At 28.3% G+C, this 16,318-nt stretch overlaps 7 protein-coding genes across 7 annotated transcripts; 3 read left to right on the forward strand and 4 right to left on the reverse strand. All coding sequences in view use genetic code 12, as the record gives it.

The window, feature by feature from the left end:
* Positions 1-3: 3 nt before the first annotated feature.
* KGF55_003489 (uncharacterized protein) lies at positions 4-1,758 on the reverse strand (the record flags this gene model as incomplete). The annotated part of the gene is made up of 2 exons (XM_051758288.1): positions 4-649; positions 806-1,758. 2 exons carry the CDS (start codon positions 1,756-1,758, stop codon positions 4-6), a joined length of 1,599 nt encoding a protein of 532 aa, XP_051613861.1.
* Positions 1,759-1,991: 233 nt separating this feature from the next.
* On the reverse strand, positions 1,992-3,164 carry KGF55_003490 (uncharacterized protein; the record flags this gene model as incomplete). Its single annotated transcript, XM_051758289.1, has 1 exon — positions 1,992-3,164. One exon carries the CDS (start codon positions 3,162-3,164, stop codon positions 1,992-1,994), a length of 1,173 nt encoding a protein of 390 aa, XP_051613862.1.
* A 269-nt stretch (positions 3,165-3,433) lies between these two features.
* Positions 3,434-4,213, forward strand: RMP1 (Rmp1p; the record flags this gene model as incomplete). The annotated part of the gene is made up of 1 exon (XM_051758290.1): positions 3,434-4,213. One exon carries the CDS (start codon positions 3,434-3,436, stop codon positions 4,211-4,213), a length of 780 nt encoding a protein of 259 aa, XP_051613863.1.
* Positions 4,214-4,928: 715 nt separating this feature from the next.
* Positions 4,929-7,097, reverse strand: STP2 (Stp2p; the record flags this gene model as incomplete). Its single annotated transcript, XM_051758291.1, has 1 exon — positions 4,929-7,097. The coding sequence occupies one exon, from the start codon at positions 7,095-7,097 to the stop codon at positions 4,929-4,931; it is 2,169 nt and encodes a 722-aa protein (XP_051613864.1).
* A 3,281-nt stretch (positions 7,098-10,378) lies between these two features.
* On the forward strand, positions 10,379-11,389 carry KGF55_003493 (spermine synthase; the record flags this gene model as incomplete). Its single annotated transcript, XM_051758292.1, has 1 exon — positions 10,379-11,389. The coding sequence occupies one exon, from the start codon at positions 10,379-10,381 to the stop codon at positions 11,387-11,389; it is 1,011 nt and encodes a 336-aa protein (XP_051613865.1).
* Positions 11,390-12,045: 656 nt separating this feature from the next.
* On the forward strand, positions 12,046-13,938 carry KGF55_003494 (uncharacterized protein; the record flags this gene model as incomplete). Its single annotated transcript, XM_051758293.1, has 1 exon — positions 12,046-13,938. One exon carries the CDS (start codon positions 12,046-12,048, stop codon positions 13,936-13,938), a length of 1,893 nt encoding a protein of 630 aa, XP_051613866.1.
* A 159-nt stretch (positions 13,939-14,097) lies between these two features.
* On the reverse strand, positions 14,098-15,987 carry ECM25 (Ecm25p; the record flags this gene model as incomplete). The annotated part of the gene is made up of 1 exon (XM_051758294.1): positions 14,098-15,987. The coding sequence occupies one exon, from the start codon at positions 15,985-15,987 to the stop codon at positions 14,098-14,100; it is 1,890 nt and encodes a 629-aa protein (XP_051613867.1).
* Between the last annotated feature and the right edge of the window lie 331 nt (positions 15,988-16,318).

Raw genomic sequence — 16,318 nt, forward strand, 5'->3', positions numbered from 1 at the left:
TCTCTACCTAACATACTTTGATAAGAATTTTTGATTAATTGAAGAATTCAATTTTGCATTCGTGAAGTTTGGTTGTTGTTGTTGTTGACCGTTAATTGTTTTCATTGGTGAATCTCTCCAACTTTTTCTCTTCAATGAAAGATGTTCATTAGGTCGAATACCAAATCCTGAGTTTGGGAAAACAGTAGTTTCTTCAGTTTTGTTTTTATTCGATTTCTTCGATTCTTTCAATCGATCTAATTCAGCGATTAGTTCGGCTGTTTCTTCTTCATCGGATTCAGATTCTTCTTCAAATGACGAATTATTTTCTGTTTTCTTCGTTTCAATGTTTGTTGTTGTCTCTACCTCTTTCGTCGTCTTTTGTTCTCCATTAGCTTCTACGGTCTCATTTGTGGATATCGTATCTTTAAGGACCTTTTCTTCACCTTCTTCACCTCCTTCCACTACTTCCTCACGTTCTTCCTCTTCTTCTGATGATGTTGATTCGTAACCTATTAGTCGATTCCTCAACAACATCTTCGAATCTGCCCTTGATGTTTCATTATTACTTTTCGAGTTATGTTTTTCTATCTCATGTCCATGAGTATCTGCATTATCATTCTTACTGTTGAAGAAGCAAGTTTGAAAGAAGATATTGCTTATATTGATGCTAGATTAAATCATGATTCTCGTAATCATTTGGTAGATGAAGATGATTTGACATGAATATAAAGTTTTTGCATATATACATACGTAGCTAAAAATATGTAACATACTCAAGCCGAAACTAAGATTTGTTCATTAGATTAGTCTCTACCTAACATACTTCGATAAGAATTTTTGATTAATTGAAGAGTTCAATTTTGCATTCGTGAAGTTTGGTTGTTGTTGTTGTTGACCGTTAATTGTTTTTATTGGTGAATCTCTCCAACTTTTTTTCTTCAATGAAAGATGTTCATTAGGTCGAAAACCAAATCCTGAGTTTGGGAAAACAGTAGTTTCTTCAATTTTGTTTTTATTCGATTCCTTCGATTCTTTCAATCGATTTAATTCAGCGATTAGTTCAGCTGTTTCTTCTTCATCGGATTCGGATTCTTCTTCAAATGACGAATTATTTTCTGTTTTCTTCGTTTCAATGTTTGTTGTTGTCTCTACCTCTTTCGTCGTCTTTTGTTCTCCATTAGCTTCTACGGTCTCATTTGTGGATATCGTATCTTTGAGGACCTTTTCTTCCACTTCTTCACCTTCTTCCACTTCTTCGCATTCTTCCTCTTCTTCCGATGATGTTGATTCATAACCATTTAGACGACTACTCAATAACATCCTCGAATCTGCCCTTTGTGTTTCATTTTTACTTTTCGAGTTTTGTTTTTCTATCTCATATCCATAAGTGTCTTCATTATCATCATTATCTTTATCTCTCAGTCCGTCTTCTGCGAATTTTTGCTCATTTTCAGTATTCAAAGTTGAAGGTAGTATAGCCTTTTTAGTTTGATTTTGATCGAGTTTCTCTTTATTCTTCCTTTTAATAAATTTCGCTATAACATCATCCACCTCTTTCTCATCACTATCATTATTGCTCGTTTGATCTATTAATATATTATCAGATTTTAAACTTGAAACTGCATCATTTAAAGTTTCAATTGGTACACCATTTATATTTTTTCTATATTTTAAACCAGGTTGTTGAGGTAGTGCTCTTGCATGTTTGATTGTATTTTGAATTTTTAAGGATTTACCCTTTTTACTTATTAGTGTTGGTCTATGATTTGTAGTCATAATTTAATGATTTTTTTGTTGATGATATGAAGAAACGGTTTTATGATGTCTATTAAATTGTGAAACTAAACAAGAGATGCGGCTTTCGATTTGTGCGATATTTGCAACCAAATTTGAAACATGCTTTTAAAGAATCTACGATAAAATAGGGCTTTAATGGGAACGTTTTGACCAGAATATTTCGCTCTTACTTTTTAATTAAGAATTGTCTATAAAATCTATATCTAAAACCTTCATTCATCATCTGAAACAATTTCATTTTCCCAATTTTCATCAGTTTCATCAAATTTATCTCTTTTAGGTAACAATTCACTCATTATAGGTCCACCTAATTGATTTAAATACTCATTAATTTGTTCAACTACAGTTGGATCAAATTCTTCGACTTGTTCACTATTAATTATTTTATAAGCTGAAGTTAATGTTAACTTAGCTTCATTTAATAAATTTTTGATTTCTTCATTATTTGAATTTGAAAGCTCTTGAATTGTTAAATCTCTATAATCTTGATCTTTCAAATTTTGTTGTATCGATAATACCTGTTTGGCTTTTAATATATTTGATAATGCTTCAATATAGTAAGCGTCTAATATGGAATCTTTTATATCTGATACATTTTGAATAATATCTGAAGCTATATCATATTGTTCTAATTCAATTGCAAATTTAGATAATGTTATAAGTGGTTGAATAAGCTCTACATATTCCATTCCAATTTCAAATGTGTCTTCTTCTTTATTCGATTTTTCATTTGCGAAATCCTCAAGTTTTGTCTTCTTTGATTTAAATAGATCCCAAGATTTAATTAATGCTTCAATTGCTTCTTCCAGTAATTGTTGTGAAATTCTTATGGATGATAATTGTGAATAAGTCTCAGGGTTTTCAGGGTCAATTTTAAGACTTATATTAATTAATTCATTACATTTTGATTCTGCTTCTTCTTCCATACATAAATCAGTCATCCAAATTTCTATACTTGCAAAAATCCCAGAATTGATTTTATTTATAATCCATTTGTTATATTCTTCTGTAGTCTTATAGCCTTTATCATTAATTTCTTTTAAATTTATATTATTACTCTGTAATTGATTTAATAAATCTTGTAATTTATTTAATCCTATATTTATATAATTTATTCCATCAAATCCTCCTATTATCTGTCCCAAGTATAAAAATTTCTCAATTCCTAAATTTGCTTCCGGGTCAAGTTCACATGCTTTAGTTAATAAGTTATATGCTTGTTCTAACTCATTATTTTCTAGATATGTTTCACCTAATAATTGTAAAAATTCAACAGAATTTTGATTTTCTTGTATATGAGGAGATAGTATTTCCAAAGCTTTGTCTGGTTGTGATGTGGCTAGAAATGCTCTTGCTTCTGATACTATTGGATTTTCTTGAACCATTTGTGAAAAACACTATGTAATTGGTGAAGGAAATGATTTCAGAATCAGAGAATCATCATCTCATACATAAATTTTATTGATGCTTCTACTTTGGGATTTTGTGTATTGAAATTTACGAAAATAGAATTAGTTTATGGAAAACTATCTTTTTTTATTAAACAACATATATCATCAAAATCAAGCACAACCTTAGCTCAAGCCACTTGCTTACTAACTCCGAACTTTCTCTATTGCTACAAATTTGCTATATTGTTTACAACGAAAGTCAGATGGACTCAAAGACATTCAAATCCTTAACAAATGAGTACGAAATTCTAAATCTATTACACTATAGATCCAAAAATCAACATCATGCTCAAAATTGGTTTAAATATACAAATATATATGTTAGAAAATTAAGGAAAATCTTAAAATTACAAATTGATATAAATAGGATCAAAAACAAAATCAAAATCGAACATAAAAAGAAGGAAATCATTAAACTAGCTAATTATTTAATTAAAATATCAAGGCAAGCATATTGGAATTATAATTCAATTTTAGTACTTGGTCAATTTTTAACTTTGGGGTTAGCATTGATTGGAAATTTAGCTAAAATATATTGTTTGTTATTAGATATTCCTGGAGTTAATAATGGTAAAAAACCAATCACTATAAATATGGATAATGTTAATAATGTTTCCGATGTAAGTAAAATTTTCCCACATGATGGTGAAGATGATTTAGGAGAGGAAGTTAATTTAGAAGAATTGGAAAAAGCAAATAAGGAGAATAGTGAAGTTAACGTAGGGACGTCTGTCGAACAAAATGTAGAGCAAGCACCAACTGAAACAATATCATCTTCAAAAGAAAATCAAAGCCTGGGTAAAGTTCCACTGGAAGAAATTGAAACTGCAAAAGTAACAAGAAAAAGAAAAGCAAATACCGATTCATCAATAGATGATATTTTTGGAAATAAAAAACAAAAAAAGAAGAAAGCTGCAACCAATGGGATATCAAAAAAGAAAAAGAAAGTAAAGACATCAATAGACAGTATTTTTAAATCTTAAATATCATTTTATATTTTAAATTTAAAATTTAATTTTTGAACATTTAGATGAAGATTGTATCATTTGATAAATAAAGAGATCTTTTCTGTTTCACATTCCTTGTTCTTCACTCTCCTCTTTCATAAACTGAAGTTCCAAACATCTATTGATTTAATTTCGTATTTAAGTATATTTGTGATTTACGTCCTTTTGCGTTGAAACATTCAATTGCCTTGATGTCTACCTTCTACAGAATTCAATATACCTTCATGTTGCTTGCACTCTGACTTGAATTCAATTCCAATCATTAAGAATGGTTTGACGATGTACAATTTCAAAAAATGATCAAATACAAAATTCCAAAAGTTGCAAAAAAGACGATGTTCAATTTCAAGAGATTTAAGGCATGAAGTATTTAACGAAAAACACACTGATAAAATATATTAAATAAATATTTGAAAAAGACTAAATATGTAGAAAGAAAATTGAAATCCGAAATCTGAAATCTGATAAACAAAAAATCAATATCAAAACTTTGAAAAACCATAATATCTAAAATTACATAATAAATTGAAAAAACCACAAACAAGCTCTCAAAGCCATAAACGAAAAACCAACTCAGAAGAAAATCAACATCTCTCCAATTTTTAACCAGAATCCAAAAAAATATTATCATACCATTCATCAAATCATAATTCATAAACTTTCATCTCTACTTTATCTTACGTCAATCGAACTAATTTGTTGATTGAAAAACTTGTTGAGGTTGATAAGGATGATAAGATTGTTGATTGATATGGTGATGATGAATAGGTGGTTCATTTATTTGTACTTGTATTGGTTGTCTTGGTAGAAATTGTTGTTGTGAGGGTTGTTGTTGTAATGGTTGTTCAATACCTGTATAAATTTCTTTTTGATAATATTGTTGATCTTGATATACTCCTTGAACTTGATGTTGTTGGTATTGTGGTTGAGATTGCTGTTGTTGTTGTTGTTGTTGTTGTTGTTGTTGAAGATTATGATAATATTGTTGTTGTTGTTGAAGATTATGATAATATTGTTGTTGTTGTTGTTGTAATTTTAAAGCTTGAATAACTTCTAATTTTAAATTTTTTTGAGAACCAGTTAATAAAAGATTTGAATTTAATTGATCAATATCTAAACAATAATCATCATCATAATCTTCTTTGGCTGTTGATTGAGTTTGATCATGTGCTGTACTAATTTGATCAAATTGATAATTAGTAGCTGGTGTTGATAATGAATTATTTGAATTATTATTATTACTTGTAGTATATTGTGGAGTTGGTTGTTGTTGTGTTGGTATTTGTTGTTTTATAGATTGATTTGTCATTAAATATAATGGTGATTTACTTGATTGTGGAGTATATGGTGAATGTATTGATGAAGATTCATAATTTGAAGAAGTTAATGATGTAGGAGTATCAACTTGATGAGGTGAAGAATGTGTTTGATTTGAATATTGTATTGGTTTAGGTTGACTGCCTGGAGATTGCTGTTGTTGTTGGGGTGGTTGTTGATTAATACCATTGATTTTGTTAAAATTATTCATAGCTAATTGTTGATAATGAGGTTGATTTTGTAATTGTCTCAATTTCTGTTCTTGTTTAGCTAATTTTTTTAATTTTTTCTGTTGTTTAACTTCTTCATAAACTTTTGAAGCATAAGGTAATAATTCAGGATCTGTTATAATTTCATTTTTTTGTAATTTTTTTCTTAATCTATTTTTAATTCTTGATTTCCCCTTGTAATCAGTTGGTAAAAATTTACATTCACCTCCTTCAACATGAATTTCACACCAAATCTCTGAACTTTTAAAAAATTCTCCACATAATCCACATGTACCAGAACTATTATTTCTTTCTTTAGTTTTTGTTCCCTTGGGGTATTTAAAATGTCTTGATTTTAAATGAGTTTTATAAGTATCTCTTCTTGAAAATCCACCATTTGGATGACATTTATGAGTTATATTATTTGTATCAACTTGAATACTTTGTTCATAAAATGGACAAGAATATGCTTTATTTGTTGAATGTTTTTTTAAATGTCTTGTTAAATAACCTCTAATTTTAAAATTCGCATCACAATGAGGACATTGATAAGTTTTATTTTCATCTTCTTCTTCATCTTCTTGAGAATTTTCTACATCTTCAGCTTCTTCTCCTTCAAATGGAGATGATCCACTATTTGGTGAAATTGACAATTCTTTTTGACTACTTGCATTAGATTCCAATTTTGAAGATAATGAAGTTTCATTTGATGAATTTGACATAGTTGGTGATAATTCATTGATAGTATAATTACTATGTTGTTGATATTCTAATTTTGTTTGATTTTGAGGTTCCTGTTGTTGTTGATAGGCTGAATTATTTTGAGGAATACTAAAAGCATCTAATTCATTATTTCCATTTGATATTGATGCATCATCTTCTGTAAATACCCATTCTAAATCACCTTTTGAATTTCTTATTGGTAATAATTTTGTTGTTAAACCCATTGAACAAGTAGTAGGAACTAATGAATCTTCTGATTTTTCTTCTTTTGGTGATTTTGAATCATTTTTAACATTAATATTTGGGAATAAATTCTGGTGTTTTACTTGTTTCTTTTGTTGCTGTTTTGAATTTTTAGAAGTTTTGATAAAATCTTTTGGAATAATATTTGATGAATATAATGGAATGAAGTTGGTAACAAAATCATAAATAAACCTTAAAATGGTTATGAATATTGAAATTATTGCAATACTATGTAAATATTTAATTGATAAATATGATGAAAATTGATCATCAAAATTTGAAGATTTATTATAAGAATTTGGAGTCGTTGAGGCTGTGGGAACATTCGGTTTTTGTCTCGAAGACAGTAATTGCTTATTTGCAATCATGATAAACTGAAGTCTTTTTTAATATTTTGTTGTTGTTGTTGGATTGAAATATAAAATGGCAACCAATTTATGAAATGAGGGTTTTTAATTTATAAGTCGTATGATGAGAAAATTTTGTTTACTTTAGTTGGTTTTTTGTTGAAAAATGTAGTATGGTTGATATGAGTCTAAATGTATTCAGTGTTGTCTCTTTCAAAGACCCTGTATTATCAGTTGTACTGAGTGGTTGTAAATAATTTAATGGTAGTTGTTATTTGTAATAATAATTTGTTGAAAATTATAAATGTGTAGATAATATATTATTATTATTGTGTCTATTATTATATAATATATAATATATTATGTAATATTGTATTAAGCCAAAAAAAATAAAAAATTTTTTGTTCATTCCTTTTCCATTTCTATTTATATACACTCTTTACATTTAATTATTGATCAATACACGACATACTGGACTTACAAAAGAATAAGAAGTAAGACATGAAGACAGACAATCACTACTACTAATGAATACGTTCAATTCAAATTCCCCAATTATGTCTCAGTTGTTAAATTTTAAATTAAGTGAAGAACACAACAACAATAAAAAAGTAAAAAGTAGAACAAAATCGGATTAGTACTTATTATTGTAGGGTTTTTCAAATAATAACAAATCCATAAATCTATGACACGTTTGAATTGGACTTTAAATCTACTACTGTTATATAGAAAAGTAAAGAACTTCAATAATAGAAGAAAAAGGGGGAGAAGTTTGAATTGTAGTAAAAGTTGAATGTATAGCTGGAATAAGAAGATATATCAATGTCGAAAGGCATTTACATCTTCTAAGTTTTTGGACTAAAATATAGCCGATCGTAATCAATTGATCTTTCTACACACTACAGATCGATTGTAAAGTAGTTTGAACAATATAAGGTTTTTAGTCTTAACATTCTTCTAAATAATTAGTTAATTCAAGGAACAACGGAATAATTAGTTGTATATTAGTGTATTGTTATTATATCTTGATTGTATCATAATTTAGTATTATTATTTAGCCTAAACTAACTAAATGTAAAATTAAATTAATAATTTACGAGAAATCGAAGAAAATGGCATTTGACATTATTATTATTGTTATAACTCAATCAAGGTATTTGATATCATCAGGTCTCTAGTTAGGAATAGATAACAATTTGTATGTTGAAGAACAATGGATATTCTAAAAAATTAAACAATTGATTTAATATTCCATACAAATGAAAAAGAAATGTTTTGTCAGTCTCATTTAGCAATCTATGTATGGATCTCTGTATAGATTAAATAGTTTTTCATAACAACATCTACTTCTTGGTTGAACAATTAATTGACTTCAAAGTGAACAAAAGCCAAAGAAAGGTGCGTAATTACGATGTTGAATTTAGGGTCCAATTGGATTTTAACTTGGCATGGAACAAAAGTGTTTTAAATATTTTGAAATCAGGAGTTATAAAGGTAAATCAATTTTTTAAAAATTTCCGTGGACTATCGTCTATGTTAGTGAACATTTTTTAAATTAAATTTTGTAGTAAGATCTAATCTAATCTTAGAGAGCATCGCAAAAACACCAAAAATTAGATAATCATTTTCTATACACTATCATTCAACACATTTATGTTCTATACATGTTGGAATTGGTATATTTCAAACAAAGGGGAATTTTTATCTTCATTTAGTCACTTCGTACATTAAATTACAAATTCCGTCACTTGAAAAAATAGATTTTCAGATTATCTAAATTATTTATCGATGATTTTAAGCTGAATCGATATTTCAAGAACAGAGTTTACAATCTCCTTTATCCCCTTTATCATCACTTAAGGATCTTGGATCTTCGAGTTCGAATAAATATAGTGTACAAAGAAATAGATCCAGCCGCTTTTAATGTTTTATAAATTCAAAATATTCCATGCAAAATTGTATAGAAACATATACGGCATTTTCTTTTTCCCATGATCAATTATAACAACAATTGATTTATTCTATTGTTTATTTGTTGAAGAATAGTGATATGCAAGAGAATAAAACTAAAAGTATAAAACCGATTCTAATTATACTTTTCGAGGTTCATATTTTTTAAAATTAATAGCAAGTATTTTACGATACTCATAATGATTCAATTGCCGTAAATTCAATATTTCAACTCCACAACTCCGATTTCATGTACCTTATTATTCTTCATGCTTTTTGGAATGTGGTTCTGTCCGCTTCAATTTATTTGTATCATTGAAGACTTATATGCTGCGAGCTTTAAGTACGAAATTATCGATTTAATTATTTATTACAATCTTCAAATCATTTTTAAAAAACGTGTGAAATAATAAATATGACTTTCATTCATGCTTAGATTTACATTTTGAAGGATTTTGAACGTTGTTCGTAGGCACTTAGGTTTTTTAGAAGTATTCTGAAAGAATATGAATATGCTTTGTGAATGTTACTGACTATTTTGCAAAATATTTAGATTGGAACCTTTGATATTATACAAGATTTAAACCCCGTGAATCTATACATATTTCAAAAGAGCTTTTTTATGGTGTCAGCACAGATCAACTGATTTCCATGGAGGTTGGTATCTCAATTGTATAAGGTTTCGTATTTCAATTCGAATGCGAAATAACTGTGGCACGTTTCAAATTTATTCAGATGGAAAAACCCGGCTGATGAAAGCAGTACTGGATTGGTATATTTGATTTTGCAATTCCGTTTGACTTAGAATAATTAAATGAAAGCTAACCATTTATTTGACAAATTTCTCGGATGGGTGATGTCAGGGAGAACATTATCAGTTATATTCTTGAGTTTGATTCCGAAAAACTTTGATTAGATAAGCAATGAGATAACAGACTAGCACACATAAGTGTAATATTAAAGTGTTTTTATGGCAATTTTCAAGTGACTCAAGTACCTGGTTGTCTAAATTGTGTCCACAATCGATTGTCAAATTTGGTTGCAAAAATGTTTAGACTTAATTTTATAGTGGTTGCAAAAAATTATTATTAATTGTCGTGTGATAATTAAATCAAATATTTTCAAAATTTAAACACAAAATGAAAATTTTTTTTTACTACAAATTGAAATATAGAAGATTAAGAAAATTAAGCGACCAAATCTTTGATTTATCAATATCCTAAATCATTTAACGCTTAGATAACTGAATACTTAGACACTAAGACTATATGCCGTGTTAAAACAAATACAGCTCAAAAAATAATCTCATATAACAGTGGCTCATGAAATCAGGTTAAAAATATTCTTACAAAATGTCATCTACCTCTACATCAATCACAAGTTCAACCTCAACAAAGTTTCAATCAGATTCAACTTCAATAAAACCAAAAGAACCAATAAATTTATCAGCTTTTAAACATGAAACTATAGTATATCATAAACAAGATAATTCATATTGGTTTTATGAAAAATCAAAAGATTCATTTCCAGGTCAAGCATTTGGATTAGAAATTTTGGAAATTTTATATCATACAAAAACTAAATTTCAAGATATTTTAATCTTTAAATCAAAAAATTTTGGAAATGTATTGATATTAAATGGTATTATTCAATGTACAGAAAAAGATGAATTTGCTTATCAAGAATTAATTACTCATGTACCAATAATGTCTCATCCAAATCCTAAAAAGGTATTAGTTATTGGTGGAGGAGATTGTGGAGTTATAAGAGAATTAATTAAACATGTTGAAGATAAAACTGTTGAATCTATAACAATGGTTGAAATTGATGATATGGTTATTAAATTATCGACTCAATATTTACCAGAAATGGCAAAATATCATAATCATCCAAATGTAAAATTAATAATTGAAGATGGTTTTAAATTTTTAAAAGAAACTCAATCAAAATTTGATATTATTATAACTGATTCATCAGATCCAGAAGGTCCAGCAGAAGAATTTTTTCAAATAAATTATTTTAAATTATTAAATAATGCATTATCAAAAAATGGTATTGTTATAATGCAATCTTCTGAAAATATTTGGCTTAATTTAAAATATTTAAAAAATTTAATTAAAAAATCAAATTTGATTTTTAAAAATGTTAATTATTTACAATGTTATATGCCTTCTTATACTTCTGGTCAATTAGGTTTAATTATTGCAACAATGGATGAAAATTTAAATTTATCAACACCATTAAGAATATTTTCAAAAGAAAAAGAAAGTAAAATATTTAAATATTATAATCATTTAATTCATCAAAGTTCTTTTATTTTACCTACTTGGGCTAAAGATTACTTGGAAAATAATAATGATTGAATAATTTGCTTTGTTTTTGAGATATAAGTGTGTGTTCTAGTTTTGTTTCTTTTATGGTTTGGTTTATCTGGTGTTTTGAATTTTTCTATTTTGTTTACTTCTAGATTCTACTATTATGATAGTTTAATAAAAGTTTATGTGTGAAGAATTTCTTCTCCTAGTTATATTCTGAATTCTGAGGCAATAGTTTAAAGTAAATTGTAGCTCTAGCAAGCAAGATTGTATTCCAGACTTTGGCCATATTGCTCATTTGAAGCTCATATCAAAATTAGCAAATTTTGTCAAAAAGTTTGTTAATGGTTGTGCAAAATGCGCGATATGTCCAAAGTTTGGCGTATATTCAAGATTATACACCAGACTACAACCATATTTCAAAATCGAATGTGAAAACCCATTTCTATATACCTGATTAATAAGCTAAAATTTGATTGCAAAACCATTATATAGATTTTGTAAATATTGCACTACTTGTCGTGATTTTCTATTATGACTTTTGTTTTTGTCAAAATTTCCTAAAGTCAGGTTTTTTTTTTTTTTGTAAAAAAATCTTCAACACACACGCCCCTTGTATCAAGTCAAAACAAAGTAGTGTTAATCCAAACAGGTTGCAAAATTATAAATAAAGCGTGTTTTGAGAATTGTTTCAAGTTAATAAAATGTCTGCAACAGAAGATGATTTTGCTAGCAACATTGATGAGCAATTATTAAATAGTGTTGACCCTCATCATTCAGCTAGATTAAAATTAGAAGACCTTGGAGATACATCACAATTAAATGATAAACATCAATATAAACAAGATCCTCAATCATCAATAACAAATCTGTATCAATCTACTTCAAATCAATCACATGCAGATAGAAGAACAAATGATGGAATTGTTCAACATCAACAACAACAGCATCATCATCAAATTCATCAAAATCCAGATGATTATAGAAAATTTCAAATTCCATCACATTTGCAACAAGATCCTGATCAATATACAAGACAGCATCAACAAGCCCAGGAACATGCTCAACAACAAGCAGTTGCCGCTGGTATAAATAATTACACGCTTCCACACCATCAACAACCCCTTCCTCATCAACTGCAACAGCAACAACAGCAGCAACAACAGCAGCAACAACAACAACTACAACAACAGCAGCAACAACAACAACATCAGCAACAGCAACAACAAAGTCCAGAATTACTGGACTTATCCGGTCCAACAGCTGAAGAATTATCAGAATATAATATTCAAATACCTGAACCAATCATTGATGCTAAGCTGAAAATATATCCAGTAACTGAAAATACTATAACTGCAGAAGGATATTTAATAACTCGTCCTTATCCTGAACAAGTGTTTAGTAATCGTGAAGATTTAAATGAATTTATTGCTGAATTTGCAAGAGATAATGGTTTTGGTGTTGTTATTGCTCATTCAAATAAAAAAGCAATTTATTATACTTGTGAATTAGGTGGTCGTTATCGTCATAAAAAATCTAAAAAAATTGATGTATCAAAACAAATTGATGTTGGAGATGGATATATGTTAGATCCAGATACTAAAACTAAAAAATTAAAATGTCCATTTGCAATGACTGCTTCATATAGAAAATCAACTGGTATGTGGACTTTAAGAACAACATGTAATGAACACAATCATCCACAATTAGATCCCTTGAGTAATCATCCAATGCTTAGAAAACGTAGCGATGAATTAAATTTGTTGATTTTAGATCTTTACAAATTAGGAACTAAACCAAGTCATATTGAATCTAAAATTAAAGAACAATATCCTGATGTATTGATCAAAAGAGAAGATATTTATAATGAAATTAGAGGTTATAAACGTAAATTGAAAAAACAATCTTCAAGATTTGGATTTAATAATCCTTCAAGAATTGCAAATGCTCAATATAGAAAGAAGGCTGAACAACAAGCTGCCGCCGCCGCTGCTGCTGCTGCTGCTGCTAACAATAATGGTGGAAATTTAGCAGCTAGTGTTGTAAACAATTCAAATAATACTGATTCAGATGCTGTTGCTGCAGTAGCTGCCGCTGCAAGTGCTAATGCATTTTTAAACGATGGTCAAGATTTACAAGGTTATGATACTTATCAACAACAACATCATCAACAAAATCATCATCAATTGCAACAACACCAACAACAACTTCAACAGCAACATCATCTTCAACCTCAACAACAACAGCAACAACAATCCCATCAATTGTCTCAACAACAAATACAACCACCTCAAACTCAACAACAACAGCAACAACAACAACAAGAAGAATTTCAACGTCAATTTGTTGCAGCAACTCAAGCCCAACAGCATCAATTAGATGAACATCAATATCAACAATATCAACAACAATTACATAGTCATCATAATCATCAAAATCATCATTCTAATAATCATACTCATCATAATCCTTTAAATGATGACGGATCTGCTGTCGCTGCCATTGCTGCTGTTACTAATGTTGGTCGTCAACATGGTTATCAAGATAGCGCTGATTTATCAATGGATAACATTGATTCAAGATTAGTTGGAGAATAATTAATTTATGAAAAATTTGCTAAATAACTGAATGCTACTAGTTAACTATAAATTTTTATCTAATGATTAGCAAAAATATACGTAATGTCTAATATTTCGAAAAGTCCAAAAAAAACTGCATAATTTTCATATCTACCTACTTACCTCTACTAGTTGAGATTATAAAGAATTTAAGATATTAAATCCTTCATTTCTTTCTTCAAATAATTTAGCTAATTGACCAACTTTTCTTCCCCGAATAACTGGTTTTTTCCCATTATTATTGATTACTTTATTATCAATGTTTTCTTCTTCTGTTACTAAGTTTTTATTTTTTATTGTTGGTGTAAAATGATATTTTTGAGGTGGATATTGTAAAAATTGTAAATTTGAAACATTATTTAATGGTTTTTCTTTATGTCTTTTGATATCTTGGTCTATTGAAATTTTGATCTCTGTTTTTTCATCAGGAATATTCTCTTTGTTTTCGGTTGATTGTTTTGGAGTTTTTGCTGTAGATTTAGTTACGGGTACTTCTTCTTGTTTATTTTTTGGGGGTATTTGATCTTTCTTTTCTTCAAATGGGTCCCGATTTGGTATGACCGTTAATTCCTTTGGACGTGTTGGAGTTTTAGGTAATTTCTCATAATCTTTATTTCTATTTGGTAATTGTGGTGGTGCATCGTCTTCTTCTACACTTGATGGTCTTGGTGGTAATTTTGGATTAATGCTGCCATTACATTTGTCATGATTGCTCAGTTGTGGATCAATTTTTAAAGTTGAATGTGAGTCGAGAATATTATCTGTGTTAAATGCAAGTCTTGTATCTTCATCATTACTGTCACTACCTTCTTCATAAGTTATTTCATAGCTAACGTCATAAGATCGTTCAAATTCATTTTGAGTTGATTTTGCTTCACCATGTACAATATCTTGAATAGATTTGTAAGAATAAAGCTTGCTTAATTTACCCCAATGTTGTAAAACGTTCTTCATAAACCTTTGTATGATTTGAATGGAGCTTTTATCGGTGGAAACAACTTCTTGTGATAAACAATGACTCGTACACTTTGTAATGGATGTTATGCTATGTTTTGTCGTATCTTCACTTGTAATCAATTTATTGAATAATCCAAACAATTGAAATAGTAATTGGTCATAGTTTTGAGTTTGATGTAATTGTTTATGTTTTGTGAGAATTGAATGGAAAATGGATTGAGTATATTCAAAGTCATCTTTCATAGGTAGTGGTATTTGATTTATCGGAATTAAAGGATATGGTAACTCTGAAAGAATTCTTTTGAATGTTGACGAGATTGAGTATAAATCCCAATCATTTATTGAAATTAATTGATCTCTCGTTATACATTGATATAAAATGTCAATATTGATCTTTTTGCCAGGTTTATGAAAACTTAATTCAGTCTTGCAACAATTTAAATTAATGATGTTCAACAACTGATATATGTGATGATATAATATAGGATGATTTAGTGGATTTAATGTGACGTGAGGATTAATAATGGGATTGAATTTCAATTTTAAATTAATTTCATTTTCCAATTGTAAATCATATTTGTAGATATTTAGTGAAATTTTTAAATTTGTTATGTTTAAATATTTACTTAATTCACTTAAATTTCCGCAAGGGATAACAATTGTTTGATAATTTTTAGGCTGTTGTCTTGACTCAATAGTTAATGAATCCAAAAAATAATTTAATTGCTCTATATTTCTTTTGGTAGAATGGAAATTGTAAATAGCAGTTGTTATTGACTTAATAAACCAAGATTCATGAACGGTAAATATCTTAATTAAATTATTTAAATTGGTAACATTATTCATAAAATTTTTAATAAATTTTAAACCCCATACCCAACTAATCTTATTTAGTCCACTAGAAAACATCACTAGTACATAAGGTTTAGTTGGTAAGTATCTCATTAAAGTAGGTATGAATTCATCATAATTTATTAAATCTGTAGATGGTAAATACGAGGTATCAAAAATATATATTGGGTAATTCGTGATCGGATCTCGGAGATTTGAATTGTAGAAGATTCTTTCCATTTTCGATTTAATGCAATGATAGGTATGAAAATGATTCAAATGAATGAATCAATAAATGGTTGACTTGATATTCAATAAGTATTGGTTTATTACTTTTTTCCTTTAAAATTACGTGAATAATTGAAATCTTTACGAGAAAAGTAAATATTGAACCTGTATAAAATATCAGCTACAAGAATTTGGTAGCCTCGAGCAATGCTATACAACTATTCAATTTTATTGCAACTAGAACAGTTTTGGTGTTCGAAAGTGCTTGATAGAGATATGTTCGACTTTGAAACTATTGTTAGCCTTGGTTTATATTTACGCCAATGCGGTTTTTCAATATCAT

Source organism: Candida pseudojiufengensis (assembly GCF_024610245.1).
Source record: "Candida pseudojiufengensis strain CBS 10847 chromosome Unknown scaffold1, whole genome shotgun sequence".
NCBI lineage: Eukaryota > Fungi > Ascomycota > Pichiomycetes > Serinales > Debaryomycetaceae > Lodderomyces > Lodderomyces pseudojiufengensis.